The sequence below is a fragment of the Oryctolagus cuniculus genome, chromosome 18, assembly GCF_964237555.1.
Source record: "Oryctolagus cuniculus chromosome 18, mOryCun1.1, whole genome shotgun sequence".
NCBI classification, from domain to species: Eukaryota; Metazoa; Chordata; class Mammalia; order Lagomorpha; family Leporidae; genus Oryctolagus; species Oryctolagus cuniculus.
The window spans coordinates 8,482,514-8,510,156 of record NC_091449.1 but is presented as its reverse complement, the minus strand read 5'-3'; the positions used below and the strand labels follow the sequence as shown (position 1 = coordinate 8,510,156).

Sequence of the window (27,643 nt, the reverse complement as noted above, 5' to 3'; positions counted from 1 at the left end):
GGTGTCTCCAGCCACTACTCGACCCTGGCCAACAGCATGTCCCTGCGGCTGACCCCCTGGACGTCCCTTGCTGGTAGCTGCGTGTATGCAGCCCGCTGGGGGTGCACCCCGTAGCTGGCTAGCCTATTTCTCCCACCCCAGCTGCTGCCTCACCAGCCCCCAGCGGCCGGCCTGCCGGCTCACGGCCCAGTGCACCTGCGCCCCACCCTGGAGCAGCGCATTCCAAGCTCGGCCTCACCCGCCCCAGCCAGGCACTAGGACTCGACCCAGGACCCTGATCCCTAGACCTGCACTGAGGTGGAGGCACACCCGGGGGGGGGGCTCCAGTCCTACGGAGCCAGCCCACGGTCCCCAGGGAGCATCGGGGCTCAGGCTGCGGGCCCGGCCGCGCCGAGCCCTGACCGCAGGGACCCCAGCCTGGACTGCTGCAGAATCCCTCTCCTTCCCGGAGACTCTGGACCCCTGGTCCCTGCAGCCCAGGCCCAGCCCCAGCCTCCCCACGCGGCCCCGGCCGGCTATCCCCCTCCCTCCTTGCCTTTTCAGTGCGCACGGAGCACAGGGGGCCGGAGCCCTCCCGCCATTCCTCCTGCTGTGGCCTCAGCAGGCCTCGCCCGGGGCAGCCCAGCCCCTTGTGCAAACGGGGTGGGCCCGCAGGTCCTGGGGTGCAGCTCCCGGGGCGCCCGCCCGCGGCCAATGGCCACCAGCGCCGGCTGCGCCTCACCTGCCCACACACCCTGCCCCCTGCACTTCCTGGTCCTCGCCCCAACAGTGCTTAGTGCCAGGGTGGGCGTGGCCAACTGGACAGACTCCGGGAGGAGAGGCGGGGCTCCGGGAGCAGGTGGTGCAGCCTGGGGCCGGGCCAGGGCCTTCCACCGTCCCCCCTCCCAACACACACACACACACAGACGTCGGCGTCCAAAAATCTTTATTAACAGCGCGGTGCGCAGGGTTAGTTCTTGTAGCCCCGGCTGGCCCGTCTGCCTCTGGCGCGCTCGAACTTCCTGCCCTTGGAGCGCACGTAGGGTCTGTGGGGAGAGGGGGGGAGGGTGAGAGGGCAGCAGGGGCGCCCGGACCACTAGAGCCGGCCCTGCCCCCGCATGGAGGGCGTCCCACTTCACACCCAGCTCCCAGCCAACGCCCCCGTACGACAGCCCAGCACCCCACGTGGGCGCCAGTTCCAGTGCCGGCTGCTCCACTTCCGCTCCAGCTCCCTGCTATGCCCTGGGAAAGCAGCAGGAGACGGCCCAAGTGCCCGGGCCCCTGCACCCGCGTGGGAGACCCGGATGGAGCCCCAGCCCGGACTGCTGCAGCCAGCGGGTGAAGGTCTGTCTCCCCCTCTTTCTGGAACTTCCAAGAGCCCGCCCCCACCGTGAGCCAGGCGCTGCCCAGCCGCCGGGGCCGACACTCACTTGGTGTGACTGTGTGGGGTTCCGGGGGCCTTGCCGAAATGCCGGTACACCTCACGGCCCTTGCGGGGACCTGGGGGTGCGACACGAGCGGGATCAGACAGGGACACGCCCCTCCCCAGGGAGCCCCGCGCGGGCGGGCGGGCGGCGGCACTCACCGGAGAGCAGGACCGTGCCGCGGCCCTTGGGGGAGTCCAGGGCCAGCTGGTCGAAGGTGAGGATCTTGCCCCCGGCCTTGAGGATGCGGCTGCGGGCACGGCTGGTCACGCGCAGGGCGCACACCTGGGGCACGGGGCGGGCGGGGTCAGAGCCGAGCCAGCGCCGGCCCGTGGGGGGCGCCCTCCGGGGCGTGGCCAGGCCCCAGGCTCACCTTCAGCTTGGGCACCTCCTGGACGCGCACGTCATCGGTGACGGTGCCCACCACCACGGCGGTCTTGTTCTCCCGCCCGGGAAGCTTCATCTTCCGGATCTCCAGGGGAGAGGGGCGCAGAGGGGGCGTCAGGCCCCGCCCCCGCCCCGGGCGGCCCTCCCCCTCCCCCGCCCCCGCCCGCGCCGCGGCCACGCACCATCCGCGACAGGGACAGCGGCGGCCGGTTGGTGCGGCTCATGAACAGCCTCTTCAGCACCACCTGGTTGAACGTGGAGTTGGTGCGTCTGGCCAGGAACCTGTACAGCTGCAGAGAGGGGCGGCAGGTGAGGCCCGGCCCGGCCCGCGCCCGCGCGGGGGCTGCCCACGCCGCGGCCGCAGCTCCCGCTCACCTTGACCAGCAGCCGCAGGTAGATGTCCTGGCTCTTGGGCTCCTTGCGCCGAACCTTCCTGTCCTTGTTGTGGCGAATGTCGACTCCCTGGGGGGGGGGGGACGGTGACCACGGGCCCCACTCTGCGCAGGAACCACCACGCCCCCCCACGCTCAGCGGCGGCCGGGCCGGGCCCCCCCACTCTGGGACAACAGCGCAAACCCCAGGTCCCCCCGGGAGACACGTGTGCGTGCGGCGGCCGTACCCCGCGACGCTAAGGGGGATTTAACTGCCTCCAAGCCGTGTTCTGCGGTAACGTCAACACTGCGAGACCCCGCGTGCAGTCGGGCCCGAGCTGGTGTGCGGCCCTCGCAGCGCCCACGACGTGCACGACGGCACCCCCTGCTTTGTCCCGGGTAACTCGGTTTTCCAGCGCGTTCATGGTGAAAGGAGCCACCGCAGCGCCCCGTCGGGCCAGCGCCTGCCCTACCCAAGTGGCGACCACTCCCCGCCGTCCGCAGCGGCGCTGGGGGTCACGGTGCCCATAGATGAAGCCGCTGCAGGCACAGCACCCACAGGGCCTCCCCGTCCCCAAGACCCCGCAGCAGAGCAGGGTGACGGACGATCTGGGTCGTGGGGACCAAAGACTAAGTCGGCGCGGACGGGTTGGGGGGTCAGCCGCCTGGGTCCGGAGTCTCCGCCACCTCCCGTGACCACGGTCACATCACTTAGGACTCCCCGAACCTCAGCACGGGGAGCAGCGGGCTCCGAAGGAAGCCGGCCAGAGTGGCTCTGACCCAGCGCTGGCCTCCGGAGTCCCTCCGAGCCCCATGGCCTCGGAGCCGCTCCTTGGACACCCCCGCGGACCCCCCGCCTCTCTCCCGCATGCCCCAAGCCCGAGACTGTGGCAGATGGCGGCGGATGGAGAAGCACCCAGCTCTCCGCAAAACTCACTCACCATGATGGCGACTCCTGCCCGGCCCCGTCCGGAAAGAGAGAGACAGAGAAGCACCGGAATGGGTGTGGAAAGCCTTCAGCGAGCGGCGCGCGTGTGACGTCACAGGAGCGCGCCGCGCCGCTCTAGCACGACCGAGGCCTCTTTGTGGCGCGTCGGAGGACCAGCTGCGTGGGCGACAACGGGCTAGGGCGGAGAAACAACCACAGAGGAACAGGGGCGACGTCAGGGAGAGAAGGGCCGATGCGTCGGGGCCTCTCTAGCCCTACCCAGCCCTTGCTCTCGGTAGCCTTCCGGAAGAAAGCGCGCTGGGAGCCGAGAGAGATGTGTGCCGCTAGGGGGACGCTCTGGCCCGACATTGACGGCCTCTCGGTGGCTGCCGGAGGACCGGGCGGGCCGAGCCGCGGCGGTGCGGAGGCGGGGCCGGCGGGGCCGGGTCGGGCCTGGCCTCCGGAAACTTGTGACTTCACGCCTCGGGCGTTTCCTTATCAGCTTCACCTCTGCCCGTGCGCCGCCGCCGCCGCTCGGGAAGTCCTACTTGAGATCTGTCCCGATTCCTTGTCGCTGCAGCTCCGTCTGGAGCACGCTGTCCCCGCAGCCTTGCCCCCACCCCGAGAGGGCCCGTGCCTGTCTCCCTCCTCGGCCTCCGCCGCCGGGGGCCGTCTGTCTGCAAGCCACAGAGTCCAGCCGGGCCGGCGGCTTCGGTGTGAGGGATGCGCAGGGTACTGGAAGGCGGAGAGGGCGCAGAGCGAGGCCCCGGCGTGCAGGGTCGGGGAGGGGGGATGCGTGAACCGGCCCCGCAGGGGAGGGGGCGGCGGCGTGCAGGGTCAGGGAGGGGGGATGCGTGAACCGGCCCCGCAGGGAGGGGGCGGCGGCGTGCAGAGTCCCCGCAGGGGAGGGGGTGGCGGCGTGCAGGGTGTGGGGGGGACGGGGATGCGTGAACCGGCCCCGCAGGGGCGGGGGCAGCGGCCTGCAGGGATGGAGACAGAGATAGATGCAGAGGGGAGGGGGCGCGGGGGCGGGGGATGGAGACCCCAGGAGAATAATACAAGAATGCGGAGACTCGGGCTTGCCCCTTTTAAATCCTGGCTCTGCTGCCTAGTGACGGCGTGACCTTGGGCAAGTCTGGGAGCCTGGCTTTCTTTGTCTGCAAGAAAGGGCTGACAATGGGCTCGCTGTCTGCCAGGATTATATATGTTCATAAAAGCGCTGGGGTCGAATGCTTCGCACCTAATAACGGCTCTTTCACACACCTGTTATTATCGTTTCCTTTCTGGGACCAGAGGAACGGGTCGGGGCGGTGACGAAGCTGGCCCGTCGGGTCCGGCTGCCTGCAAGCTGCTCACTCACCTCTTCTCCACAGAGCAAAGGCCAGGCCAGAACGGTGACCGCCACTCCTCGCCCTGGCCCCGCACGCAGGGCTGAGGCCCCGCTGATGTAGCCGAGCCGAGGCCGTGCAGATGCATGGACACCCCGCCTCAGAGGAGCGCGGGACCAGGTGAGTGTCCCCCGGGGAGCCCCGGCCACGGCCCCGTGGGAATGGCTCCAGGGCTCTCAGCCCTGTCGGGGCGGGTGTGGACGGACCCTCTGTCTCCCAGCTCCTCTGGGTGGGCTGCACGCCTCCTCTCTGTTGCCCCCCTCCCCCCGTGCTGTCTGTCTGAGTTTGTCTGGGCCTCTTCGGTCAGTGTCTCTGCCGCCTTTATCCCGGCGCCCCGAGCTCTGCGTTTGCTTACTTGAAAGACTGTTACAGAGAGGGAGAGAGAGGTCTTCCATCTGCTGGTTCACCCCCCAGATGGCCGCAGCGGCCGGAGCTGGGCCAGGTCCAAGGCAGGAGCCTCATCTGGGTCTCCAAGGGCCCAAGCGCTCCGGCCATCCTCGGCCGCCCTCCCAGGGGCACTGGCTGGCTGGGAGCTGGATCGGAAGTGGAGCAGCCGGGACTTGAACCGGCGCCCCTGCGGGATGAGGCGGCGGCCCCACCCGCTGTGCTGCACCTCAGGGAGCCTCTGTCCCTCCATCTCCGCGTCACCCGCGGCTCCGAGTAGCTGTGGCTACGGGCGTGGATGGGAGGCACCCTGTGTGGCAACCGTGAACTCCTCTTTCTAGGAAGCCGTGCCCCGGCCCGCCCGGCTCCGTCTCTTCCCCGGTCTCCTGGCTGTGCCGCCCCACGCCTTTTCCCGTGTGCGTTTCTGTCTTGGGCTCAGTTTCCCGCCCCCCACGCTCTTGTCACCTCTGTCTCCCGGTGCGTGCGGGTCCCTCACTGGGCCGCCTCTGTGCGTATGAGCTCTGCCCCCTGGATTTCATCCTGTAAGTTGTCTCGCTGTCGCCGTCTAGGTTTTCCTGTGCCCTCACCTTGCATTCCCAACCCCACTGTTTTGGTCTCTTTTGTCAATATCTCTGCCTTTCTCTCTGCAACTAAAAAAAAAAAAATCAAGTCCCCCACCCACCCACCCAGCTGTCTGCCTCTGAGCCCGTCTCTGGGTCTCTGCCTTGTTTCGTGTCTTTTACTCCGTTGCTTGTTTTAGGGTCTCCTGCCCCACACCCCTTTTTTCTTTTATTAACTGGCAGAATGGGACGGGCCTCTCTGTGCCCTCAACAAAGATGGCGGCAGCGGCGCTCCCTGGTGGGATCGCGACGCCACGGCTGCTGCGCGTCTGCCCTTTCCTTGGATGGCGGCTGGCCTCGCGATGCCCCGCCCAGATCTCGGGCACTCGGGCGGCCGGCCCCTGCGCCAAGCGCTGGAGCCTACCGGTCCCGCCCCCCTGCTCCCTCATTGGTTAGGCTGCGGCCGGCCCCACGGCCATTGGCGGAGCGGATGCACACCCTCCCCCCACCCCTGCGTCCGATGGGGGCGGTTGGCGCCGACTTGAGGGGCAGTCTGGCGGAGAGCGCCGCGTGTGCTGAGGGTGCGGAGGTCGGGACAGGGGCCCGAGTCTGGGGGACGGAGGGTCCAGGAGGAGCGCCTGCGGGGTGCCCGGGGTGGCAGGTGGTGATGGGAAACCTGGCCGGGGACTGAGGGGGCCTGGGGCTGCGTTCTGGAAACGGAGTGGAGATGGAGGCCCCAGAGCCGGGGAGCCCCCAGAGACGGAGAGCCCCCGGGGACGGAGACCCGGGCTCATGCATCAGGGACCTGTGCGTGCAGGCCCAGAACCGGGGGGACATGTAGCGCTGTGTGGCTGAGCCTGGGCTCAGGTGCACACAGGCAGCCTGTGCAGGTCGGGGGTGTGGCGGGCGCCGCCCCGGGCAGGGGGCAGAGGGAGTTGTGAGGGTGAGTCCGCAGGCCGGGGGGCGTGTCCCGGCCGCGGTGAGCCTGGAGAGAGGCTGGGCTGGCCGGTGGGCGGGGCAGCAGGAAGGGGTGAGTGGCAGGGGCAGGGACTCAGTGCTGGCTCCCACCCTTCCTTGAAGAGCAGCCGGCCAGCCGCCCAGGTCAGTACTCACGGACCAGTGCTTGCGTGCGGCTCCCGTCTGGCCCCTGGGTGTCCACGTCCCTGCTTCCTACCTCTCCTGCCTTCCCTCTCTTCCAACTCTGTCCGCTGCCTTTCTCGCTGGCGTGAGACGCTCTTCCCAGTCGCTCTCGTCCACCCGGGTTTCCCTCCGTCCACTCTCTGTGGCTCTCAGGCCTGCGCCCCCTGCCTCGTGTCTGAGGCTGGGCGATGTGACTGCACCTGCCGATGACTGAGCGCGGGGTTGGGCCAGGGGCGTGGCCCTCCCCCTGCACCGGTTCCTGTGAGTCTGAAGGCTGTGTGTGCTTTGCGTGGGCCCAGTGCGAGTGGCACATGGCGGGGAGTGAGCACGTGGACGAGCGTTTGCCCGCCTGGGTCTCAGGCCCCCCGGGATGCCGGCCCTACTGCCCGCTCGCCTCCGCCCTGACCTGCCGCTGTCCCTCTGGGTCTGTGTGTCTCTTGCATGTCCATCCTGCCCCTGCCCCTGTTCACAGACCCTGTCCCTCCCTCTACCTGCTGGAAGGTCCCGGACTCTGACCCCTGCCCTCTTCCCTCCCCACAGGGGCTGGACCAAGAGCTGACCGGGAGCTGGGGCCGCGAGCCTGGGAGCACCCCGGACAGGGCTGAGGCCATGGCCCCGCCGCCGCCGCCGGCCGCCAGCACCCCACTCCTGCACGGCGAGTTTGGCTCCTACCCGGCCCGGGGCCCACGCTTCGCCCTCACTCTCACATCACAGGCCCTGCACATACAGCGGCTGCGCCCCAAGCCCGAGGCCCGGCCCCGGGGCGGCCTGGTCCCGCTGGCTGAGGTCTCAGGCTGCTGCACCCTGCGGAGCTGCAGCCCCTCGGACCCCGGGGCCTACGTGTGCATCTACACCTACCCCCAGGGCCGGCGAGGGGGCCGGCGCAGAGCCACCCGCACCTTCCGGGTGGACGGGGCGGCCACCTATGAGGAGAACCGTGCCGAGGCCCAGCGTTGGGCCTCCGCCCTCACCTGCCTGCTCCGAGGACTGCCTCTGCCTGGGGACGGGGGTGAGGCGCTAGGGCCTCGTCCGGGGCTGGTGGCTCGGCCTCTGGGCATGCCATCACCTCCTGTGTGTGTGTGTGTGTGTGACAGCCTGGGATGGACGGCAGAGGGGCAGGGGGCAGAGGCGAGGGCAAAGGGAAATGAGCTGTATCCCCTCCCCCTCCCCGGTCTCACCACAGATGAGTCAGCCTGCCCGGCTGGCGGCTGGCGGGCAGCCGACCGCGAGCTGACCCGTCACCGCCCAGTGACATGCCGACAGAGGTGGCTGTAGGCCGGCCCGTGCGCTGTCACGGTGGGCTCTGGGGCAGGGTCTCCTATGGCGCAGGAAGGAAAAGCTTTGAGGGCCCGCGTCCCTCTGGGGCGGCTGCCTGAGCCCCGGGCAGAGTGGGAACCCCGGCTCCTGGGCCCTCCCCGACGTGGGTCCAAAGGGCGCTGGTCCGGGAGATGGGGGTGGGCCAGGTGCGGGCTCCGGTGCCGCCCCCGCCCCTGCCCTCGGGGTGCGCTGGAAGGGGCTGTCTCCAAGGCCAGGGCCCTCTCTCTGCAGAGATCACCCCTGACCTGCTGCCTCGGCCAGCCCGGCTGCTCCTGTTGGTCAATCCGTTTGGGGGGCGGGGCCTGGCCTGGCAGTGGTGTAAGAACCATGTGCTTCCCATGATCTCCGAAGCTGGGCTGTCCTTCAACCTCATACAGACAGGTACGCTGGGGTCCGCGTGGGCGGGGGGTGGGGCGGGGCCAGGGGAGGGCCTGCCCACCTGCCCCACCTCCTGGTTCCCACTCCAGAACGGCAGAACCACGCCCGGGAGCTGGTGCAGGGGCTGAGCCTGGGCGGCTGGGACGGCATCGTGACGGTCTCTGGAGACGGGCTCCTGTATGAGGTAGAGCGAGAACCCTCTGCGCCGCGGGGGCCGGTGGGGGCTGGCGCGCGGACCCGGGCATCCGCTCTGTCCCCCTGCAGGTGCTGAACGGGCTCCTGGACCGCCCTGACTGGCAGGAGGCCGTGAAGGTGCCCGTGGGCATCCTCCCCTGCGGGTCGGGCAACGCGCTGGCGGGAGCAGTGAACCAGCGTGGGGGGTAGGTCGGGGCCCCTGCCGTCCCCCCTCAGCCCGACCCTCTGTCAGCTGGGCTGGGGCAGAGGCACTGTGAGAGCAACTGGTTCCCGGGAGGAACCAGTGCCAAGTGTGTCTGTGTGTGCGTGTCCCCCCCGGTCTGCCCTGTCTCACGTCTGACCCCGTGTGTGTGTGTGTGTGTGTGTCTCTGCACGCTCTCTCACGTCTGACCCCGTGTGTCTGTGTGCGTGTCTCTGCACGCTCTCTCACGTCTGACCCCGTGTGTGTGTATGTCTCCCCCATCTGCACACTCTCTCACGTCCGACCCCGTGTGTGTGTGTGTGTGTGTGTCCCCCAGTCTGCCCGCCCTCTCACGTCTGGCCCCGTGTGTGTGTGTGTGTGTGTGTGTCTCCCCCAGTCTGTCCCCTCTCTCACGTCCGACCCTGTGTTTGTGTGTGCGTGTCTCCCCTGTCTGCCCACTGTCTCATGTCCGACCCCGTGTGTGCGTGTCTCCCCTGTCTGCCCACTGTCTCATGTCCGACCCCGTGTGTGTGTGTCTCCCCCATCTGCCCACTGTCTCATGTCCGACCCCGTGTGTGCGTGTCTCCCCTGTCTGCCCACTGTCTCATGTCCGACCCCGTGTGTGTGTGTCTCCCCCATCTGCCCACTGTCTCATGTCCGACCCCGTGTGTGCGTGTCTCCCCTGTCTGCCCACTGTCTCATGTCCGACCCCGTGTGTGTGTGTCTCCCCCATCTGCCCACTGTCTCATGTCCGACCCCGTGTGTGTGTGTCTCCCCGGTCTGCACGCTCTCTCAGGTCCGACCCCGTGTGTGTGTGTGTGTGTCTCCCCCATCTGCCCGCCCTCTCACGTCTGGCCCTGTGTGTGTGTGTGTGTGTGTGTGTGTATCTCCCCCAGCTCTGCCCTGTCTCACATCTGACCCCGTGAGTGTGTGTGTCTTCCCCAATCTGCATGCTCTCTCACATCCAACCCCCTGTGTGTGCGCGTCTCCCCGTCTGTCCCCTCTCTCACGTCCGACCCCCTGTGTGTGCGTGTCTCCCCGTCTGTCCCCTCTCTCACGTCCGACCCCCTGTGTGTGCGTGTCTCCCTGGTCTGCACACCCTCTCACGTCCGACCCCCTGTGTGTGCGTGTCTCCCCGGTCTGCACACCCTCTCACGTCCGACCCCCTGTGTGTGCGTGTCTCCCTGGTCTGCACACCCTCTCACATCCGACCCTGTGTGTGTGTGTCTCCCCGGTCTGCACACCCTCTCACATCCAACCCCCTGTGTGTGCGTGTCTCCCTGTCTGTCCCCTCTCTCACGTCCGACCCCCTGTGTGTGCGTGTCTCCCTGTCTGTCCCCTCTCTCACATCCAACCCCCTGTGTGTGCGTGTCTCCCTGTCTGTCCCCTCTCTCACATCCAACCCCCTGTGTGTGCGTGTCTCCCTGTCTGTCCCCTCTCTCACGTCCGACCCCCTGTGTGTGCGTGTCTCCCCGTCTGTCCCCTCTCTCACGTCCGACCCCCTGTGTGTGCGTGTCTCCCTGGTCTGCACACCCTCTCACATCCGACCCTGTGTGTGTGTGTCTCCCCGGTCTGCACACCCTCTCACATCCAACCCCCTGTGTGTGCGTGTCTCCCTGTCTGTCCCCTCTCTCACGTCCGACCCTGTGTGTGTGCGTGTCTCCCTGGTCTGCACACTCTCTCACACCCGACCCCATGTATGTGTGTGTGTGTCTCCCTGGTCTACATACCCTCTCACGTCCGACCCTGTGTGTGTGTGTGTCTCCCTGTCTGCACACCCTCTCACACCCGACCCCCTGTGTGCGTGTCTCCCGTCTGCCCACTGTCTCATGTCCGACCCCGTGTGTGTGTGTCTCCCTGTCTGCCTGTCCTCACACCCAACCCTGTGTGTGTGTGTGTCTGTCCCGTCTGCACCCTCTCACGTCTGACCCCGTGTGCTCTCTCCCACCCACTGCGTGCCATGCCCCCCGCTGTGAAGGTTCGCACCGTGCCTGGGCCTCGACCTGCTGCTCAACTGCACGCTGCTGCTCTGCCGGGGTGGCGGCCACCCCCTGGACCTGCTCTCGGTGACACTGGCCTCAGGGTCCCGCTGCTTCTCCTTCCTGTCGGTGGCCTGGGGCTTCGTGTCTGACGTGGACATCCACAGCGAGCGCTTCAGGGCCCTGGGCAGTGCCCGCTTCACACTGGGCACAGTGCTGGGCCTCGCCACGCTGCACACCTACCGCGGACGCCTCTCCTACCTCCCCGCCTGCGCCGAGCCCGCCTCCCCCACCTCTGCCTCTGGGCTGCCCCGGGCTAAGTCGGAGCTGACCCTGGCCCCAGACCCAGCCCCTCCCGTGGCCCACTCACCCCTGCACCGCTCAGTGTCTGACCTGCCCCTGCCCCTGCCCCAGCCGGCCCTGGCCTCCCCGGGCTCGCCGGAGCCCCTGCCTATCCTCTCTCTCAACGGCGGGGGCCCCGAGCTGGCTGGGGACTGGGGTGGGGCTGGGGATGCCCCGTTGTCCCCAGACCCACTGTTGCCCTCACCCCCCGGCTCCCCCAAGGCAGCTCTGCTCTCTCCCATCACTGAGGGGCCCCCAGAAGTGCCAGCATCCCCTGGGCCCCCGCCCCCACCCCCTACTCCTGTTGCCCCCGAAGCTGAATGCAAGTGGGGCCCGCCGGACCATCTGCTGCCGCCTCTCGGCAGCCCGCTGCCCCCAGACTGGGTGACGCTGGAGGGAGACTTTGTTCTCATGTTGGCCATCTCGCCCAGCCACCTGGGTGCCGACCTCGTGGCGGCGCCCCACGCGCGCTTTGACGACGGCCTGGTGCACCTGATATGGGTGCGTAGCGGCATCTCGAGGGCCATGCTGCTGCGCCTTTTCCTGGCCATGGAGCATGGCAGCCACTTCAGCCTGGGCTGTCCGCAGCTGGGCTACGCCACTGCCCGTGCCTTCCGCCTCGAGCCCCTCACGCCTCGCGGCGTGCTGACGGTGGACGGGGAGCAGGTGGAGTACGGGCCACTGCAGGCACAGATCCACCCGGGCCTGGGCACGCTGCTCACCGGGCCTCCTGGCAGCTGCAGGCAGGGCCCCTGAACCTAACCAAGCCTGGAACCCGCCGGGGGCGGGGCCTACATTCCAAGGAGGTGGAGCCTGAGCCAGGGGGCGTGGTCTGGCTGCTAAGAGGGCGGAGGCCCGCAAGGGCCTTAGTCCCGACTCAGGATTGCGCCCGCCCCCCCAGGGAACCAGATGCGATGCTGAAGGGAGGCCTGGACTCCACGCGCATCCCGAGGGTAGTGCCTGACGTCCGAGCTCCGGCCACCGGGCGTGGCCTCGGTCCAGACCGCATAGGGCTCGGGACGGCCCTGGCGTCTGAGGGCGGAGCCTGCCTTACGCGTCACCCAATGACGGAACCTGGAATGTACGCACTGGGGAGGCCTTAGATAACTGGCGGGTGTGGGCCCGGGTCTCGCCCTATCCACTCCGGTGCCTCCACTGAACTGGCCAGTCAGCTCGGGAGGGGCGGGTCCCCCGGGCCAGCGCTCGGATTTGCACTAATATTCCCGCCCCCGAGGGCGCGGGCGGGGAAGCCCATTCCCCTGTTGTGTGTCGTCTGCGTCCCCCTCGTCCCCAGTCTAAAAAGCAATTGAAAAGGTCTATGCAATAAAGGAGCCGCTTCGTTCCGCGCGGACCTCGGCCCCTCGCTCGTCCAGCGGCTCCGCGGGCCCCGAGCCGGGGCCAGGTAGCTGCCTTCTCCCCACGACAGCTGGCTCCGGGGTTCTCAACATTTATTCAGGACCGTGTCCACGGGGGCGTGGGAGGATGGGGTCCCCAAAGTGCCGGGGGCACACACGGAGGACTCTCTCCGCCCCCACGAGGAGGGGCGGGGAGGCTCGCTTTTTCTTAAAAATATAAATGTATTTATCTGCATCATCACGTCCCTGGAGCACCCAGCCGGCCAGCCCGTGGGCCACAGGGCGGGAGGGGAGAGGGGGCGAGCGAGCTCCGCGGCCTCACAGCGCCCCGTGCTGCGCCTGGTAGCGGGACAGCACGGCGCGGTAGTGGGACAGCTCCTGGCGCACGGCCACCACCTCCTGCCGCAGCAGAGCGTTCTCCTTCTCCAGGAAGGCCGCCCGCACCGATATCTGGTTCTCCTTGAGCCGCCGGGCGTCGCGGGACCGCTTCGCCGCCTCGTTGTTCTTGTACCGCCGGCTCCAGTACTTCTCGTCCTGGGGGCGGAGGAGTGGGAGGCGCTGAGATCCAGGGGCCGCTCTCTGCCCTGCAGCAGAGCCTGGGGGAGGCGGGGTCCGCCTGGGGCTCTCGTTGCTACGGAGAGCACGCCCCTAGCAACAGCTGAGCCGAGAGACAGACCCCAGCCCCAAGTGCTCAGCCTCCCAGGGGCTGCAGGTAGCTAGGGACGCTTGTTTCCTAGCAACAGGGTCTGGGGTCTTAGGGATGCTCCCATCTGTGGGCGTCGTTCCAGAGCCGCCCAGGGGTATGGTGTCCCATACGATCCTCCGCGGGTTGGGTCCAGAGCAAGCCAAAGTGGACCTAAAGATGCTGGCCAGTCTCTGACCTGGGCGATGGAACGCCTGAGCCCTAACAAGGTGGCCGAACCCAAGACCTCCCGCGGAGTGTGGTACCCAGGAGTTCTCCAACCCTGGATTTGGTTGCTAAGGAGGACCTTGCCTTGGTGACAAGGCCCACCCAGCTCGGGAAGATGCTCCCTCCCATTTAATTAAAGCCTGCTTCCTGGGGGAGAATCCAGTCTCTAACCACCGCGCTGCTCTAACCCCAGGTCAAGGGCCCCGCCTCGGCCGGCCTGGGGGCTGCTAAGGCGACGGCTGACATCCCGTTGCTAAGGAAGCCGGTCCTTAGCAACGGAGAGCAGGAAGCCCGCACACCGAGTCCGGGTTCCAAGTGACAGTGGAAGCTCAGCGCGGCCCCAGCACGCTGCCTCCCTGTGCCCCGCGGCCACAGGCGGGGACGACCCCGGGGGCCTTGCGGGCAGCTCACCTTCTGCTCCTCGGGCACCTGGATTTTCCTGGCCTTCTTCATGATTGGCTGCGGCTTAAGCTCCTCCTCCGAGAAGCGATGTCTCCGAGGGTCGAAGGTCTCGTGGCCTGGAATGCTTGACAGGGCAAGATCAGCTGGGTCGGGTTCAAAGGTCATCAGCACCTCCACCGTGTCTGGGTCCACGGGGCTGGGCGTGTCCCGAGCAGTCAGGCCTTGGGGAGAGAGGTCACCCCACTGCGTCTTTACCCTGGGGAGGGGTCCCCAGCGGACACCCCCGCTGCATGCAGCGTCAGGCCCACCGCTGCATGGCTTCTTATGCCACCGGAGTCTACCCCTCATGGAGCCAACTCCACTTCCACGGGCAGGGAAAGAGACCCGGTCATGCTTCTAGAACCCCAGAATTTGAGATTCAGTGGTGTTGCCCACGGTTCAGCGTGAACCCCAAAAGCTTAGGCACGAAGCTTCTCAGAAAAAAAAAAAGGAATCGCCCGCATCCAGACGATCTTAGGTGGCCGCTTTCTTCAGCGGAGGCGGCACCCAGGTGCCAGGTTTGAAAAGAGGCGCCTGCGCCTTTAAGCGCGAGCCCGCCGGGGCCGGCTGAGGACACGGGTTCAGGGCCGAGTCACGTGCCGCCGCCTGCTCCCGCCCCCCCGCCGCGGCGCCCGCACGCTCCCGGCACCGCCCCCTCGCGCGTGCGCACGGCGCCGCGAGCCGGGCGGCGCTCACGTGGCGCGGGAGTGTGCGGCGGGGAGGGGGCGGGCCCCGGGGCTTGGGGCAGGTGCGCCCCGAGGGAGGCCGGCGCGCCCGCAGGGAAGCGCCGCTGCCCTTCCGCCTTGGGGGCTCTCGGCGCCATCTTCCACCCCGCAAGGCTCTAGTCCCGGCTCTGCTGTCGAGGAAGAACCCGCCCCGTGGCCACTGGGACCCAGGCGCCGCCTCCTCTCCCGGGCACTCGGGCGGCCAGGCCCTCGCCCCGCCGGGAGGTCCAGCATGCAGATCCCGGCCCTTGTCCCCCACCCCGGGCGGCCTCAGGGCTGCTGGGGAACCAGGACGCGGGGCTCCAGGCTCGCAAGTCCGTGCCCGGCCGCGCCTTCTCCCCTCGCTCAGCCTCAGCGGTCGCGGTCCTGTCCCGGGCCCGGCCCGTCCGAGTTCTGGGCGCCTGGCCTGGCGCACCCCGCACCTCCGGCCCCCCACGTCCCAGCCTCTGGACTGGGCAGGCTTCCTGGAACTGGGGGTCCCAAGGCCCTCGTCCCCTCACAGGGCCCAGAGCCTCAACCCCTAATCCGTTAGGGGACAGGGATTCCCACCCCTCGCTGCGACAGCGCTGGGCTGGGGGCACCGGTCCCGCGGACGCAACGGGAAGCGCTGCCCGCACCCGCCCCCCGGCCAGCCCAGCCCCCTCGGTCGCACCTCCGCGGTGGCCGCCGGCGGCCCCTAGGCCGGCCCGGGCCGGGGTGTGTCGCGGCGAGGAGCGCGGGGAAGCCGAGCCGCAGGAGCCGGGCCCCGGGGAGGGCGCGGGCGTGCGCGCGGGCGACGGGCCCCCGGGGGGCGGCGGGCTGGGCGGGAGCCCGTGCTCCAGCAGGAAGGCGTCCAGGTCCACGTACTCCACGTCGCCGAACGGCAGCGTGCGCTCCCACAGCAGCGGCGCCAGCAGACTCGGGCCCGGCCCGGCCCCGGGGCGCCCCCGCGGGGACCCGCCGCCCGGCGCCGCATCCGCCGGGCCCGCCGTCTCCAGGCCCGGCCCGGGGGCGGCGGCTGCGGGCGGAGCCGCCTTGCGCTCCTTCTCCTTCAGCAGACCTGCGGGGTAGGGGGGGAATGTGGGGCTCGAGATGGGAGAAGCGGCCCGGCTCACGGAGACCCCCGGGGGACACGGGGGCGGCACAGGCAGACGCCGGGGGACACCGAGGCGGGGGCGGGGCAGGGACGCGGACCACAGCCGCCCAGGGCAGCCAGGGGCGGAGGCTCAGGGCGAGTGGGGGTCGGCGCCGGGACAGGTGCGCCGGGAGACTGACAGCCGCGCGGCTCCCCCGCCCTCCAGAGGGGGCTTTACTCGTGGGGCACACTCCTCATCCCCAGACTCCATGTGAGCCCGCGAGGCTCCGCCCACGCCCGTGTCACCTCCGTGTGAGCATCCGACACACCCCCTCCCTTCTCCCTGGACCCGGGGGTCCGGGCTCCCGAGCCAAAGGGGCCCCAGGGGCCTGGGGCGCTGGACTCCTGAGTCTTGGGGCGGGCGGAAGAGGGAGGTCCTCACGTACGGGCTTCAGAGCCGGCATTTGGGGCGGGGGGTCCTGGGCTCTAAGGGGCTCTAGGGATCTAAAAGCTCAAGAATGAACAGACACAGGTGCGGAGAGACGCAGTCCCTGCACTCGGGGCGGCACCTGCGGCCCCAGGGAGTGGGCTGTCCGGATCGGAGGAGGCGGGGGTGGGGGCTCACTCACAGCTGGCCGGCTCTTTGGGCTTGCTGGTCCCCTGCAGAAGGCTGCGGAGCCCGAGCAGCGATCCCCCGCCAGGGGCGGCCCCGGGCGGGCCTCCCAGCAGCAGCGGGGCCGGGGTCCTGTCGCTCAGAGGCCGCGCCATCGCCCGGCACCTGCCCCCAGGCTCATGGGCTCCCGGGGCGGAGGCGGGCGCGGGCGGGCCTGCCAGTCACCAGCACGGTCCTTGCCGCGGCTCGGGCGAGTGTCCGGCCCGGGGGCGGGCGAGGGCAGCTTGCAAGCCTCCAGTATCCAGCACGGGGCCTGGCGGTGCTCGGGGCAGGAGCGCCCGGCAGCCCGGGCGACGCGACGGCTCCTCGGGTGCCCGCGGCGCTGCCTCTGCAGGGTGGGCGAGCCCGGCTCCCGCGAAGTCCGCCGCTCTCGCAATGCAAGGCGCTCTGCGCCCCGCACCCGGAGGTGTGCGCCGCGCGGCGGGGGAGGGGGCCGCCTCGAGGCGGGGCCACAGCAAACTTCTTTCGCGGAAAAAAAAAAAAAAACCAAAACACCGACGCCACAGCGCGCGCCCCTCCTCTCGGCCCCCGCCGGCCGCCCTGGCCATCCTCCCCGGCCGCGTGCCTCCCTCCGGCCGCCGGCACGGGCCAATCGCGTCCCGACCCCTGGAGACCCGCAGCCAATGGGAGCCCTCGGATCTGCCGCGGCCCGGGAGGGCGCGTGAGGGGCTGAGCGCGTGCCGCGGCCTCGCCGCTCGGAGGGAGGCGGGACACTGACCTACATTTGCCCAATGGGAGGCGGCTCAGGGGGCGGGACCGTGACCCAGTTCTGGCCAATGAGGCGGGAGGGAGGGGGAAGCACATGGCCCGGCGCGTGCTGCCGACGGCGGGGGTGGGGCGGGGAGGTGCCTCTTAAAGGAGCCGCGTGCCCAGATGGGTCTTTTTCTTTGGGGGAGGCGGGGGAGGCCTGCGTGCCCAGATGGGTCGCTTTTGGGGGGACGGAAGCTCCGGAAGAGAGCGACTGGCTTCTGGGAGGCGGCAGCTCTTATCTGCTACCCAAGTTTTCCGCCCACCGCGCCTAGACTCAGACCACCGAGAAGCAGGAAGTGTTCTGTCTCTTTAATAGCTTTGTTTTGGGGGTGACCTCCCTCCCCTCGTGGGGAGGCTCGGGACGGGCAGGCGCAATCCTGGACGCGGAGCTTCAGCGACCTAGCGGAGCGCCATCCACTGTGGAGACAGACGGCGGAAGTTCAGGGGCGCGGGGCAGAGGGCGTGGGCGTGGCCGCGCCGGGCTCTACCACACGGAGACTCCGGCGGGGGGAGCCGGAAAGTGCCAAGCCGAGCAGCTACGGGGAGTGGCCAGGGCTGCACCCGGCGGGGGTGGGGCGCGAGGGCGGGGCTGGGCCGTACCATGTGGAAAAGCCGGGGGGGCCCGCCAGCTCGCTGGGCTGAACCACCGAGAGGCGGCGGGGAGGGGGAGGGATTGTACCATGTCGGCTGCCAGCAAGGGGGCGCTGTGGGACGTACCACATGGAAACCGGGAGGGGATCCGGACTGTCCCGTTTTGGAAAAGGCAGAAGCGGGACCCCCGCGGGGAAGCCAGGACGCTGCCTTGCCAAGCAGCAAAGAGGAAAGGGGGCACCGTGGCCCGTGGCGGGTTGTACCACGTGGACATGCAGCGGGGAAAAGGCTGAGCGCTCAGGGTCAGCGCGAGACGTGGAGGGGTGCGGACTGGGCCCTACCATGCAAGCGGTAGTTGGGGCCTCGGCAGCGCCTCTCGGGGTGCCGTGGGTCCCTGTTGCCCCTCAGGGCCCTGTGGGCCAGGGGCTGCAGGGGCCGGCCGTTGCCGCTGAGGCTCTGGAAGATCTGGGACGGCGGGTTCTGGCTCAGGAGTCTCAGGGAGTGCATCTGCGGGAAAGCGGGGCGCAGGACGGGGGTGAATGCGAGCGGGTGGGCGGGGCCTGGCCAAGCCCCACCCCCAGGGCGCGCGGGACCCTCGGAGCTCCCGGCGGCTGGGGAGGGGGCGGGCGGCCAGCGGACACCCCTGCCTCACCTGCAGGGAGGTGATGTTGAGGGCCCGGTCAATGAGGATCCAGGTGACCGTCTCGGAGCAGGGCGGGGTGCTGAGGGAGCCCTGGTAGGTGATGAAGCCGAAGGACTCGGGGAACAGCAGCTCCAGGCTCAGGTCTTGAAGGAAGTAGGCGTCGTCTGCGCGAAGAACAGGCCACAGGGAAGAGGGGCGCCCCTCTGGCCCCCGCTGCCCCGCGGGTGCTCCCTCCCCGCGCGCAGCACGCCAGGGACTTACTCTTGTAGGAGATGCGGGTGATGGTGTCCCGGTTAAGGAGGCGACTGAGGAACGGGTTGGAGCTACCTGCCACCTGCGTGGGGGCACCCCGGGTTAACCGCGCCCCAGGCCCTCCCTCCCCCCGCCACCCCGCAGCCCGGCCTCTGCGCACGTTGACAAAGAGGCTGAGAATGGCCACCCCGTTGGGGCCGCGGGCGGCGGCGCTGAGGTTGCCGTAGAGCTCCTGGTTGAAGTGGATGAGCTGCACCTGCGGAGGAGGGGCGCACAGGGCGTGGGGTCCCCCGGCGGAAGGGGAGCAGAGAACTGGCTCCACCTCTGGGGCCCCCCAGGCTGGGGTAGGGTGAGCGCTCCGGGGGCGGGGCGGCAGGGGCCCCACCTCGGCAGAGAAGCCCTCGTGGTTGATCTGGTGCTCGGAGCCAGCTCCGTCGCGTGCTCCAAACAGCAGGCGCAGTTCACTGAGCCGATGGCTGTAGAGCAGGGGGCCCCCGGACACGTTGACCACGGGCCGGGGCGCGGGCAGGAAGGAGACGTGGCGGCCAGTGTTGTACAGGGTTCCCCGGAGCTGTGGGAGAGGCGCACGCGCTCAGGGGGGCCCGTGTCCCCGAGGTTTCTCAAAGTCCAACAGCCACTCAGTCAACCTGCAGGCTCTGTGCTGCCCCGGGGCAGCCGCTTAGTACCCGTCCTGATGATTGACAGGTAAGACCGGAGCGGAGGCCAGGCACAGAGCCGTGGGTGCGCGTGAGCGTGCGTGAGCGAGGGGGACTGTCCTTGTGCACCTTGCAAGTAACTGCTTGATTCATCACACCCTGCGCTCAGGCTGGGAGGGGACCCCAGCTTGTGGTTGAAGGGGGTCAGGAAAGTGTTGCCTGTGGAGGTGACATTCGAATGGAGACCTGGAGTGTAGGCGGGGGCGGGCATTGCAGGACAAGGGAATGGCGAGTGCAAAGGCCTGAGGTGACCCGCCGGGGGGGGGGGGCACGTCCAGTGTACAAAGGAGAGAGTGGCCACGTGGTGCAGGGCGTTGTGGACAATGAGGGAGAAAGCTGCATTTTTATATAAATAAGCAGTGTGCAGGATGCCGAGCCTCTGTAGGAACTGTGTCAGTGTTTGCCATCACCTACCCGGATGGCAGGATCCGGGGTGTGTCCGGAACAAGTCTGCCGTGAGGTGCAGAGTGAATCACCAGGGGCAGGGAGGCAGGTTAGCAAGGAGCAGGCTAGGGGAGGCCATGGTGCCCGCATGCACTGCAAGTGGGGGAGAGGGGGTGCGGGGTGGGAGTGGCTGGGCGGCTCAGTGCAGGGCCATGCCGGCTCCTGCGTGAACACTGGGACCACGCTCCCTGGTTTGAATCCCAGTGCTGGCACTCTAGCTGGGTGGGCCCGGGCAAGGAACTCAACCTCTCTGTGCCTCCGTCTCTGCATCGTAAAATAAGGGTGAAGTCACAGCCCCCATTCCAAGGACGATTAAAGGGTTTAGCCCGAATTTAAAGCTGCCTGGCACAGAAACCGTTCTATGTTCCATTGCCTCTACAGAGATGGGGCGGCCAGGGAGCTTCTCTCCGGCAGTGGGCACCTCTCCTTCCCCTAGCGCCACACCCCCAGACCCCTCCCCTGCAAACCCACACCCAGCGGCCGCGGGAGCCCCGCCCTTACCTTCTCTCCCCCGGTGCTGAGCCTCAGCGGGGGCAGGAAGGGGTCGTAAAGGACCCTCTTCAGCTCCACATCCACGGGGCTTTGCCGCTTCCCCACGGCGCACAGACTCCAGGCCGCGTTCACCAGGCCCCAGAAGGGAGGTCCTGGGGTCAGAGAAGGGAAGGAAGGGACATGGCAGGTGGAGCCCCACGCAGGGGGGGTCTGCTGAGGGGGCTGCGGCTTGGACTTTCCAGTCCCAGGGGAGGAGGGGCTGGGCCTGAGGTGGGGGAGGGGCTGGGATCCAGCACCCTGGGCCCTGGAAGACTCTTGCAATAGTCCTAAGACTCGCCCCTCACCCCCAACATCTCCTTGATCCAACCCGGCTTATGTGATCATGGAAGGCACTACAGCTCCCAGAAGGCACCAGCACGGCAGGCCTGCCCATCCACTGTGTGCCGCCCCAGAGCCCCATGGGAGTTGTAGTTCTTTGCGCCTCATCCCACAGCTGGGTAATGAAGGTACCGGGGAGAGAAGTTAGAAGACAGAGGGCTGGAGGGGGCGGGTCCCAGCAGGAGCCAGGACCTGCCTGTCGCCGCAGACACACAGACTGTCCACCTCCACACTTTTCTTTCCTTCCACTCACTCCCACTCACTACTTGAAATGCGCATGTATAATGTCCCATGGTGAGCCGCTGGGGTTCAGAGGCTGGCTGGACTCCTGAGGGAGGGAGGAGGGGGCTGGGGCTCCCGGTCCTGGGGGCGGGAAGAGGGGGCTGGGGACCCGGACTCCTGAGTCTGGGAGGGGGCGGACTGCTGGGTCCCCGCCGGCTGCACCTGGCACGAAGTTTCCCTGGAGATTATCCTTGTAGCTCCACCAGTCGTCCGGGTCAGGTGCGGGTCCGATGCGAGCTGGGAAGAGAGCGACCTGAACCCCTCTTCTGGGCGCCCCCGCCCCTCCCCCAGGGGCTCGGACCCCCAGGTCTTACCTGCCGCCCCCAGCGCGGCCCAGAGTACCAGCGCGCGCGGGGCGCTCAGACGAGCCGCCGCCCCCATCCCCACAAGGCCCGGCCGCGACCCCTTCCCGGCACCCTGGCCCCCTCAGCTCCTCCCTCCCCTCTCTCTGGGACCCTGCACCTCCAGGACTTCCAGCCTTCCCGTCTGGCCCGCAGGGAGCCCCGAGGGCAGCTGGGGATCGAGACCCCCACCCCCACCCCCAGCCACTCCGTCCCTGCTCCCTTCCTCTGCCTCGCCTCCTGCCTCTCCTCTGCCCCCAGCCCTGCAGCCTCCCGCACCCTCTCCCCGCCTTCTGCCCGCCCCGGGGGTCCCCTCTCGGCTGCTAGCGCACACCCCCGGCGCGGCTCCTCTTTCATCCGGCTCTCCCGAGCCCCCTAACTCCGCGCCTCCATCCTGCCTCCCTCTCCCCGCTCTCTCCCGCGCTCCCTCGCCGCCTCCCGCCGCTCCTCGGCTCTCCTCTCCCGGCCCTGCCTCCCGCCTCCCCCTCCTCTCTTCTCTCCGCCAGGAGCTTGGTGTTATTTTTTATTTATTTATTTTTTTGTGGTCGGGGCGGGGGGTGCAGATCGCTCAGCAGCCGACAGTTCTCAGGCAGGTGGGGGGCGCGCCAGGGGCAGGCCGGGGGTCGGCCCCGGAGCCGCGGGGGCGGGGTGGCCGGGACACCTGGGGCCGCGAGCTGGCCGCTCCCGTCCTCTGCAGAAAGCGGGAGGGGGCGCTTAAGGTGGAGCTGGGAAGAGTATTCGGAAGTCGGGGCGCTCGGGCCGCCGCCCTCGGAGGGTCCGGGGTTCCCCCCGCCCGCGGCGGCCCGGGAGGGACCCGCCCCGGCGCCCGCAGCCCCCCGCGCGCGGCGCAGCTCGGTCCTCCGCCAGAGGCGGCCTTAACGCGGCCAGGGGATCCCCTGGGAGCGCGGGGTGCGGTGAGGGCCGCTGACCGGGAGAGGGAGGCAGAGACCGGGCGAGGGAGCGAGGGGCGGGGACGCGGAGCCGGGAGCCCGAGACCACCGCGCCGCGGCGGGGGCAGAGGCGCGTCGGAGGTGGGGGAGACCGGGAGAGGCGCGCCGGGAGCTGCAGGCCGGGAGACCAGAGACCCGCACAGAGCACAGCAGCTATAAATAGAGCCTCCCATGCAGAGAGAGAGAGAGAGAGAGAGGCAGAGAGGGAGAGAGATGGAGAGAGGCAGAGAGAGGGAGCGAGGCCCGGAAGCATAGCACGGAGGGGCCGGCGGCATTGGGAGGGGCAGGCTGGAAACGGAGGTCCAGAGACCCCCAGCGGGGAAGAGACGGAGACTCGGACAGAGCACCCAGGAGGGACGGGGTGTTGCCACCCTGCATCCGGGGTCGGGTGGGCGGTTTGGGGGTGGCCCTCGGCTACCTTGCTGGCCAGGGCTGCAGGCCTGAGTCACTGAACCTGGCCCACACTCCCAGGGAGGGGCATCAAAGAATGTGCAGGCTGATTTCTACATTATGTATTTATTAGAGTCCTCATCTCTGATTCACTCCTCCAAATGCCCACGGCGGGCGGTAGCTGGGCCTGCATCGGCCAGAACCAACGCACCCGGATTAGGGGTGCAGGCTTCCTGACCCAGGCCTTGACCCCTGGCCCTAGTGCCTGCTGGTGGATTTATTCTAAAACCACTGATGGGGAGAACAAGAGAGAGGCGGCCCCTTTAAGAACCCCATGAGGCTTTGAGGTCAGCAGGACTCTCACCTGTGCAGACTGGGGAGCCCCGGAGACCAGAGAGGAACCAGACACTGAGTGCAGAGCAGGGATCGTCCACAAACTCCCTTCCGTCCCAAGAACGGTCTCTGCCCAGTTCGGTGGAGGCTGTTGCCGACCCATTTCACAGGTGAGCAAACCGAGTCTCCAAGGGCATAAGTGACTTGCCTGCCCAGAGCTATCCAGCTAGGACGTGGTGGGACGGGGAACACCAAGCCGAGAGACGTGGTGAAAACACGGCAGACACATTCCAGGGGACTTCAAAAAGTTCCGGGGAAGTGGAATTAAAAAGTTAAACACAAACAAATCCACCAAATGAAATATGAAATATTTTGTTCTTCAAAAAGTTCATGGAAACTGTGTAGTATGGAAATGCTACATGAAATCTTTTAGCTTCATTGCTCTTTTTTTTTTTTTTTTTAATATTTATTGGGGCCAGTGCTGTGGTGCAGCTGGTAAAACCGCCACCTGCAGTGCCAGCATCCCATATGGGCGCCAGTTCCAGTCCTGGCTATTCCTCTTCTGATCCAGCTCTCTGCTATGGCCTGGGAAAGCAGTAGAAGATGGTCCAAGTCCTTGGGCCCCTGCACCTGCGTGGGAGACCTGGAAGAAGCTCCTGGCTCCTGGCTTCAGATCGGCACAGCTCTGGCTGTTGCAGCCATCTGGGGAGTGAACCAGCAGATGGAAGACCTCTCTCTCTGTCTCCGCCTCTCTCTCTCTCTCTCTCTCTCTCTCTCTCTGACTCTCCCTCTCTCTCTGTGTAACTCTAACTTTCAAATAAATTAATTTAAATAAATAAATATTTATTTGAAAGGCAGAGTCACAGAGAGAGATGTAAGGAGATCTAGCCAGATGGCTGTAGTAGCCAGGACTGGACCAGGCCACAGCCAGGAGCCAGGCTCTCCATCATGGTCTCCCATGCGGGTGCAGGGGCCCAAGCACTCGGGCCATCTTCCGGCTGCTTCCCCAGGCCATTAGCAGGGAGCTGGGTGGGAGGTGGGGCAGACAGGACAGGCACCGGCGCCCATAGGGGATGCCGGCATCGCAGGCAGTGGCTCGACCCGCCACGCTACAGCTCCCTGGCAGGAGGGTCTTAGCAGATGTGGTGAACGTGGTAATGAGATCAGCCTGCATTCGCTGGCAGACCCCAGACCCCAGACAAGAGAAAGATGGAGGGCGAGTGGAGACAGAGGAGGAGGAGAGAGAAGTGAGGCGGCCACGAGCCCAGGACTGCAGGAAGCCCCAGGAAGGATTCTCCCCTGGAGCGTTTGGAGAGAGCAGGTCCCTGCCAGCGCCGTGGTCTTGGACGCACAGCCTGCACGCGGTGACACCGCCGTACACTGCTACCGCTTTTTTTTTTTTTTGAAAGGCAGAGTGGACAGTGAGAGAGAGAGAGACAGAGAGAAAGGTCTTCCTTTTGCCGTTGGTTCACCCTCCAATGGCCACCAAGGCCGGCGCACCGCGCTGATCCGAAGCCAGGAGCCAGGTGCTTCTCCTGGTCTCCCATGGGGTGCAGGGCCCAAGCACTTGGGCCATCCTCCACTGCACTCCCTGGCCACAGCAGAGAGCTGGCCTGGAAGAGGGGCAACCGGGACAGAATCCGGCGCCCCGACCGGGACTAGAACCCGGGGTGCCAGCACCGCAAGGCGGAGGATTAGCCTAGTGAGCCGCGGAGCCGGCCTTACTGCCGCTGCTTTTAGCACAGCGGGAGGCAGAAGGAGCTGGGGGTGCTGAGAGGGCAGGAGCAGGCTCATCCTCCACAGGGAAGCCTCCCCGGGCTGCCTCCAGAAAACACGTGTCACCAGAGAGGACAGGCGCCCAGGCTTGCCCCCCATGTCCCCAGCATTACCCCACACAGGAGTCCTCAGGAGAGAGACCCACTGTGACTGCGTGACGTTCTCTGCAGAGATGCAGGCCCTGCCATGTGTCTGGGGAGACTACTTGAATTTCTGCAGTGCCCGCCTCCTCCGGGAAGCCTTCCTTGACTTCCCAGGCTGGGCCAGGTGCCTCCGTGATTACACGGCACACCAAACACAGTGGCTCCCAGATGTCTGCTGCCCACGCTCCCACACTGGGCAAGTCCCCATGTGACGGAGGGAGGTCTGCGGGCCGGCATGTCCAGGTGACGCCAGAACATGCTGAATGAATGAAGCGAAAATACGGGGGCCGCAGCGTTCGCAGAGGCAGAAACACTGCTAAGGAGGGAGGTTGGCGGGCGCTTCCCGGGGCCAGGGCGGTGGTGCAGCGGTCAAGCCGCCGCTCGCTCGGGACTCCCACGCCCCCCTCTGGAGCGCCCGTTACTCCATGTCCGATCCAGCTCCCTGCTCGCGCGCCTGGGAAAGCAGCGGAAGACGGCCCAGGTGCTGGGGCCCCTGCCCCGTACCTGGGAGACCCCCATGGGGTGCCAGACTCCTGGCTTCAGCCTGCCTGTTGGGGGGTGCATAGGGGAGTGAACCATTGGATGGAAGACCTCCCCTTGTCTCCCCCCAACTCTGCCTTTCAGATAAATAAATAAATATTGACAAAAAAAAAAAAAAAAAAAAAAAAAAAAACCTCTTCCTTGTGTGGGTGACATTTAACTGCCTGCCTGTGTCTCTGTAATCCCAGGGGGCCCAGCACTTGTCCTCTTCCTCCTGCCCCCCCGGCTCCCCCTCCAATCTTCTTCCCCTTTCCCTCTGCCCCCCAACCCAGAGCCGACCCCGCCGGGGCCGTGGCTCCCTGGCAGCCCTGCGCCAGGTCCCCAGCCCTCGGCCTTTCCCGTCAGGACCAAGCCCCACTGGGTCCTTCAGGGTCCACGTCTTTCAGGACCCTCCCCGGGCTCCCCGGGGGAGCCAGGCCTTGGTGACTCCTCCCCAGCTCATGCATCTCCCATGGCTCCCCAGTGCGCCTGGGACTAAGACCAGGCCCTCAGCCTGGCCTTGAAGATCCCACCTGCCCTGGCCTTGCCCGGCCCCCTCTTCCCCTGCCCCAGCACGCCTCCCGGCCCCCTCTTCCCTTTGTCTGGGCTCCTCACAGCTCCCCGTTCTTTGCTGGGCCAATTCCCCTTCTGTGTGCTGCAGGAGGGCACCGGGCGGTGCCGGAGGTGGGCTGGGGCCTCCTCTGAGCCCCGGAGGCCACCTGTGCCGCTGCCATTAGTGACTGGGCTCAGTGCCCGGAGGGGAGGGGCCGGCCAGGCCGGAGGTGGGGCCCAGATGTGGATTTCACGCCAATTCGTTTCGGGCGCTGGGAAGAAAGTGGGGGTCACAGGGGACATACGGGGCTCGCCCTGCCTCACACTTTCATCTCCCACCTCCCCGGCTCCCAGCGGGCAGCTGCAGGGCCAGGGTTCCGAGCCCCGCGGTTCCCACAGCTCCTCTCCGCCTCCTCACCCCATCCCCCTGCCTCAGGACCCAGCAAAATCCTCCCCATCTGCGCGCTGGCCTGGGTTCCTCCCCTCCTGGGGGAGGCGCAGCCTCTGCATGTTTAAATTACGTAGTCTTTAGGCTGGCCCCGCGGCTCACTAGGCTAATCCTCCGCCTGCGGCGCCGGCACACCGGGTTCTAGTCCCGGTCGGGGCGCCGGATTCTGTCCCGGTTGCCCCTCTTCCAGGCCAGCTCTCTGCTGTGGCCCGGGAGTGCAGTGGAGGATGGCCCGAGTGCTTGGGCCCTGTACCCCATGGGAGACCAGGAGAAGCACCTGGCTCCGGGCTTCAGATCGGCACAGCACACCAGCCATAGCAGCCATTTGGGGGGTGAACCAATGGAAGGAAGACCTTTCTCTCTGTCTCTTTCTCTCTCACTGTCTAACTCTGCCTGTCAAAAAAAAAAATAAATAAAATAAATAAATTACGTAGTCTTTAAAAAATATTTGCTCCATCACCCATAGCTGATTCTATTTTCTATTTTGTTTTTTAAATAAAATAGAAAATAAATAAAAAGGCAGAGTTAGAGAGGGAGGGATAGAGCGATCTTCCATCTGTTGGTTCACTCCCCAGATGGCCACATCCATTAGGGCTGGGCCAGACCAAAGCCAGGAGCCAGGAGCTGCTTCTGGGTCTCCCATATGGGTGCAGGGCCAGAGCACTTGGGCCATCCTCTGCTGCTTTCCAAGGCACATTAGCAGGGAGCTGGATGGGAAGTGGAGCAGCCAGGACTTGAACCAGCACCCATGTGGGTGCCGGCTTCAAAGGCAGCGGTTTTCCCCGCTATGCCACAGTACCCACCCCATTCATATCAGAACACTGTATTTAGCTAGATCCAAACAGCCCAGGGTGGAAGGCCACATTCCCATGGTCTCTTGCAGCTCAGTGTGAACATGTGATGAACTTCTAGCCAATGAGATGACAGCAGAGAGGTTGTGTGGCAGCTTCTGGAAAACATCCTTGCAAGTCAGCCATGTGGGCTCTGACCTTTTCTGTGCCTTCCTCCACTACAGGGCTACAGATATGATGTCTGGAGCAGTGGCTGCCATCTTGGAACATGAGGGATGATTTTAAGAACAGTGGAAGGTTGGAAGGTGCTGGACTACCTCCAGGCTCCCGGCTTTGGCCTGGCCCGGCCCCAGCTGTGGCAGGAATTTGAGGAGTGAGTCCATGAGTGGAAGATCTCACTTTATATATGTATCACTCTGCTTTTCAAAGAAATATTATTTAAAGAATCCTAAAAAAAATAGACAAACAGAGCTCAGAAGGAAAAAGAAAGCAGAGGCAAAGACTGGCGGGTGCCCCTGAGTCGGGATGCTCAGGGAAGTCCTCACCGATGCTGTGAGACCCGAGCAGAGGTTTGTGCTGGAAGACGCTAACGCTCGCCCGTGTCCCGTGGTGGTGGTGGGCAGAAAGGTGGTCCCTACAGACGGCTGCACGCTAGTCCCCAGCACCAGTGACTGTGCGGCCTCCCCCCTACCCTGCAGCTGTGAGTCAGGTTAAAGGCCCGAGATGGAGAGCTGCTTCGGG

General features: G+C 66.9%; 4 protein-coding genes and 1 long non-coding RNA gene across 11 annotated transcripts; 2 read left to right on the top strand and 3 right to left on the bottom strand.

Annotated features, from left to right (window-relative positions):
- Positions 1-908: 908 nt before the first annotated feature.
- Positions 909-3,326, bottom strand: RPL18 (ribosomal protein L18). The gene is made up of 7 exons (XM_070063138.1): positions 3,103-3,326; positions 2,166-2,252; positions 1,973-2,080; positions 1,777-1,875; positions 1,565-1,688; positions 1,410-1,479; positions 909-1,025 (listed from the first exon to the last, which is right to left on the bottom strand). The coding sequence occupies exons 1-7, from the start codon at positions 3,103-3,105 to the stop codon at positions 950-952; spliced, it is 567 nt and encodes a 188-aa protein (XP_069919239.1). The 5' UTR covers positions 3,106-3,326; the 3' UTR covers positions 909-949.
- On the top strand, positions 1,048-12,304 carry SPHK2 (sphingosine kinase 2). 6 transcript variants are annotated; one of them, XM_070063123.1, is made up of 7 exons: positions 1,048-1,323; positions 4,463-4,597; positions 7,102-7,570; positions 8,110-8,259; positions 8,346-8,440; positions 8,521-8,636; positions 10,611-12,304. In XM_070063123.1, the coding sequence occupies exons 3-7, from the start codon at positions 7,171-7,173 to the stop codon at positions 11,707-11,709; spliced, it is 1,860 nt and encodes a 619-aa protein (XP_069919224.1). In that variant the 5' UTR covers positions 1,048-1,323; positions 4,463-4,597; positions 7,102-7,170; the 3' UTR covers positions 11,710-12,304. The 6 variants fall into 6 exon arrangements, with proteins under 6 accessions (XP_069919224.1, XP_069919223.1, XP_069919226.1 ...); XM_070063122.1 differs by lacking the exon at positions 1,048-1,323 and adding an exon at positions 3,660-3,821; XM_070063125.1 differs by lacking the exons at positions 1,048-1,323; positions 4,463-4,597 and adding an exon at positions 5,782-6,002.
- Positions 12,305-12,384: 80 nt separating this feature from the next.
- Positions 12,385-16,826, bottom strand: DBP (D-box binding PAR bZIP transcription factor). Its single transcript, XM_051831357.2, has 4 exons — positions 16,068-16,826; positions 15,037-15,423; positions 13,630-13,841; positions 12,385-12,842 (listed from the first exon to the last, which is right to left on the bottom strand). Exons 1-4 carry the CDS (start codon positions 16,204-16,206, stop codon positions 12,627-12,629), a joined length of 954 nt encoding a protein of 317 aa, XP_051687317.1. The 5' UTR covers positions 16,207-16,826; the 3' UTR covers positions 12,385-12,626.
- Positions 16,827-17,155: 329 nt separating this feature from the next.
- CA11 (carbonic anhydrase 11) lies at positions 17,156-21,470 on the bottom strand. 2 transcript variants are annotated; one of them, XM_051840805.2, is made up of 9 exons: positions 20,974-21,465; positions 20,822-20,896; positions 20,009-20,151; positions 18,733-18,918; positions 18,508-18,603; positions 18,357-18,429; positions 18,105-18,259; positions 17,794-17,959; positions 17,156-17,278 (listed from the first exon to the last, which is right to left on the bottom strand). In XM_051840805.2, exons 1-9 carry the CDS (start codon positions 21,038-21,040, stop codon positions 17,253-17,255), a joined length of 987 nt encoding a protein of 328 aa, XP_051696765.2. In that variant the 5' UTR covers positions 21,041-21,465; the 3' UTR covers positions 17,156-17,252. The 2 variants fall into 2 exon arrangements, with proteins under 2 accessions (XP_051696765.2, XP_069919237.1); XM_070063136.1 differs by having other exon boundaries at positions 18,357-18,603; positions 20,974-21,470.
- A 199-nt stretch (positions 21,471-21,669) lies between these two features.
- On the top strand, positions 21,670-23,513 carry LOC138846659 (uncharacterized). The gene is made up of 2 exons (XR_011384194.1): positions 21,670-22,843; positions 23,153-23,513. It is a non-coding gene; the product is annotated as an uncharacterized lncRNA (long non-coding RNA).
- Positions 23,514-27,643: the final 4,130 nt, after the last annotated feature.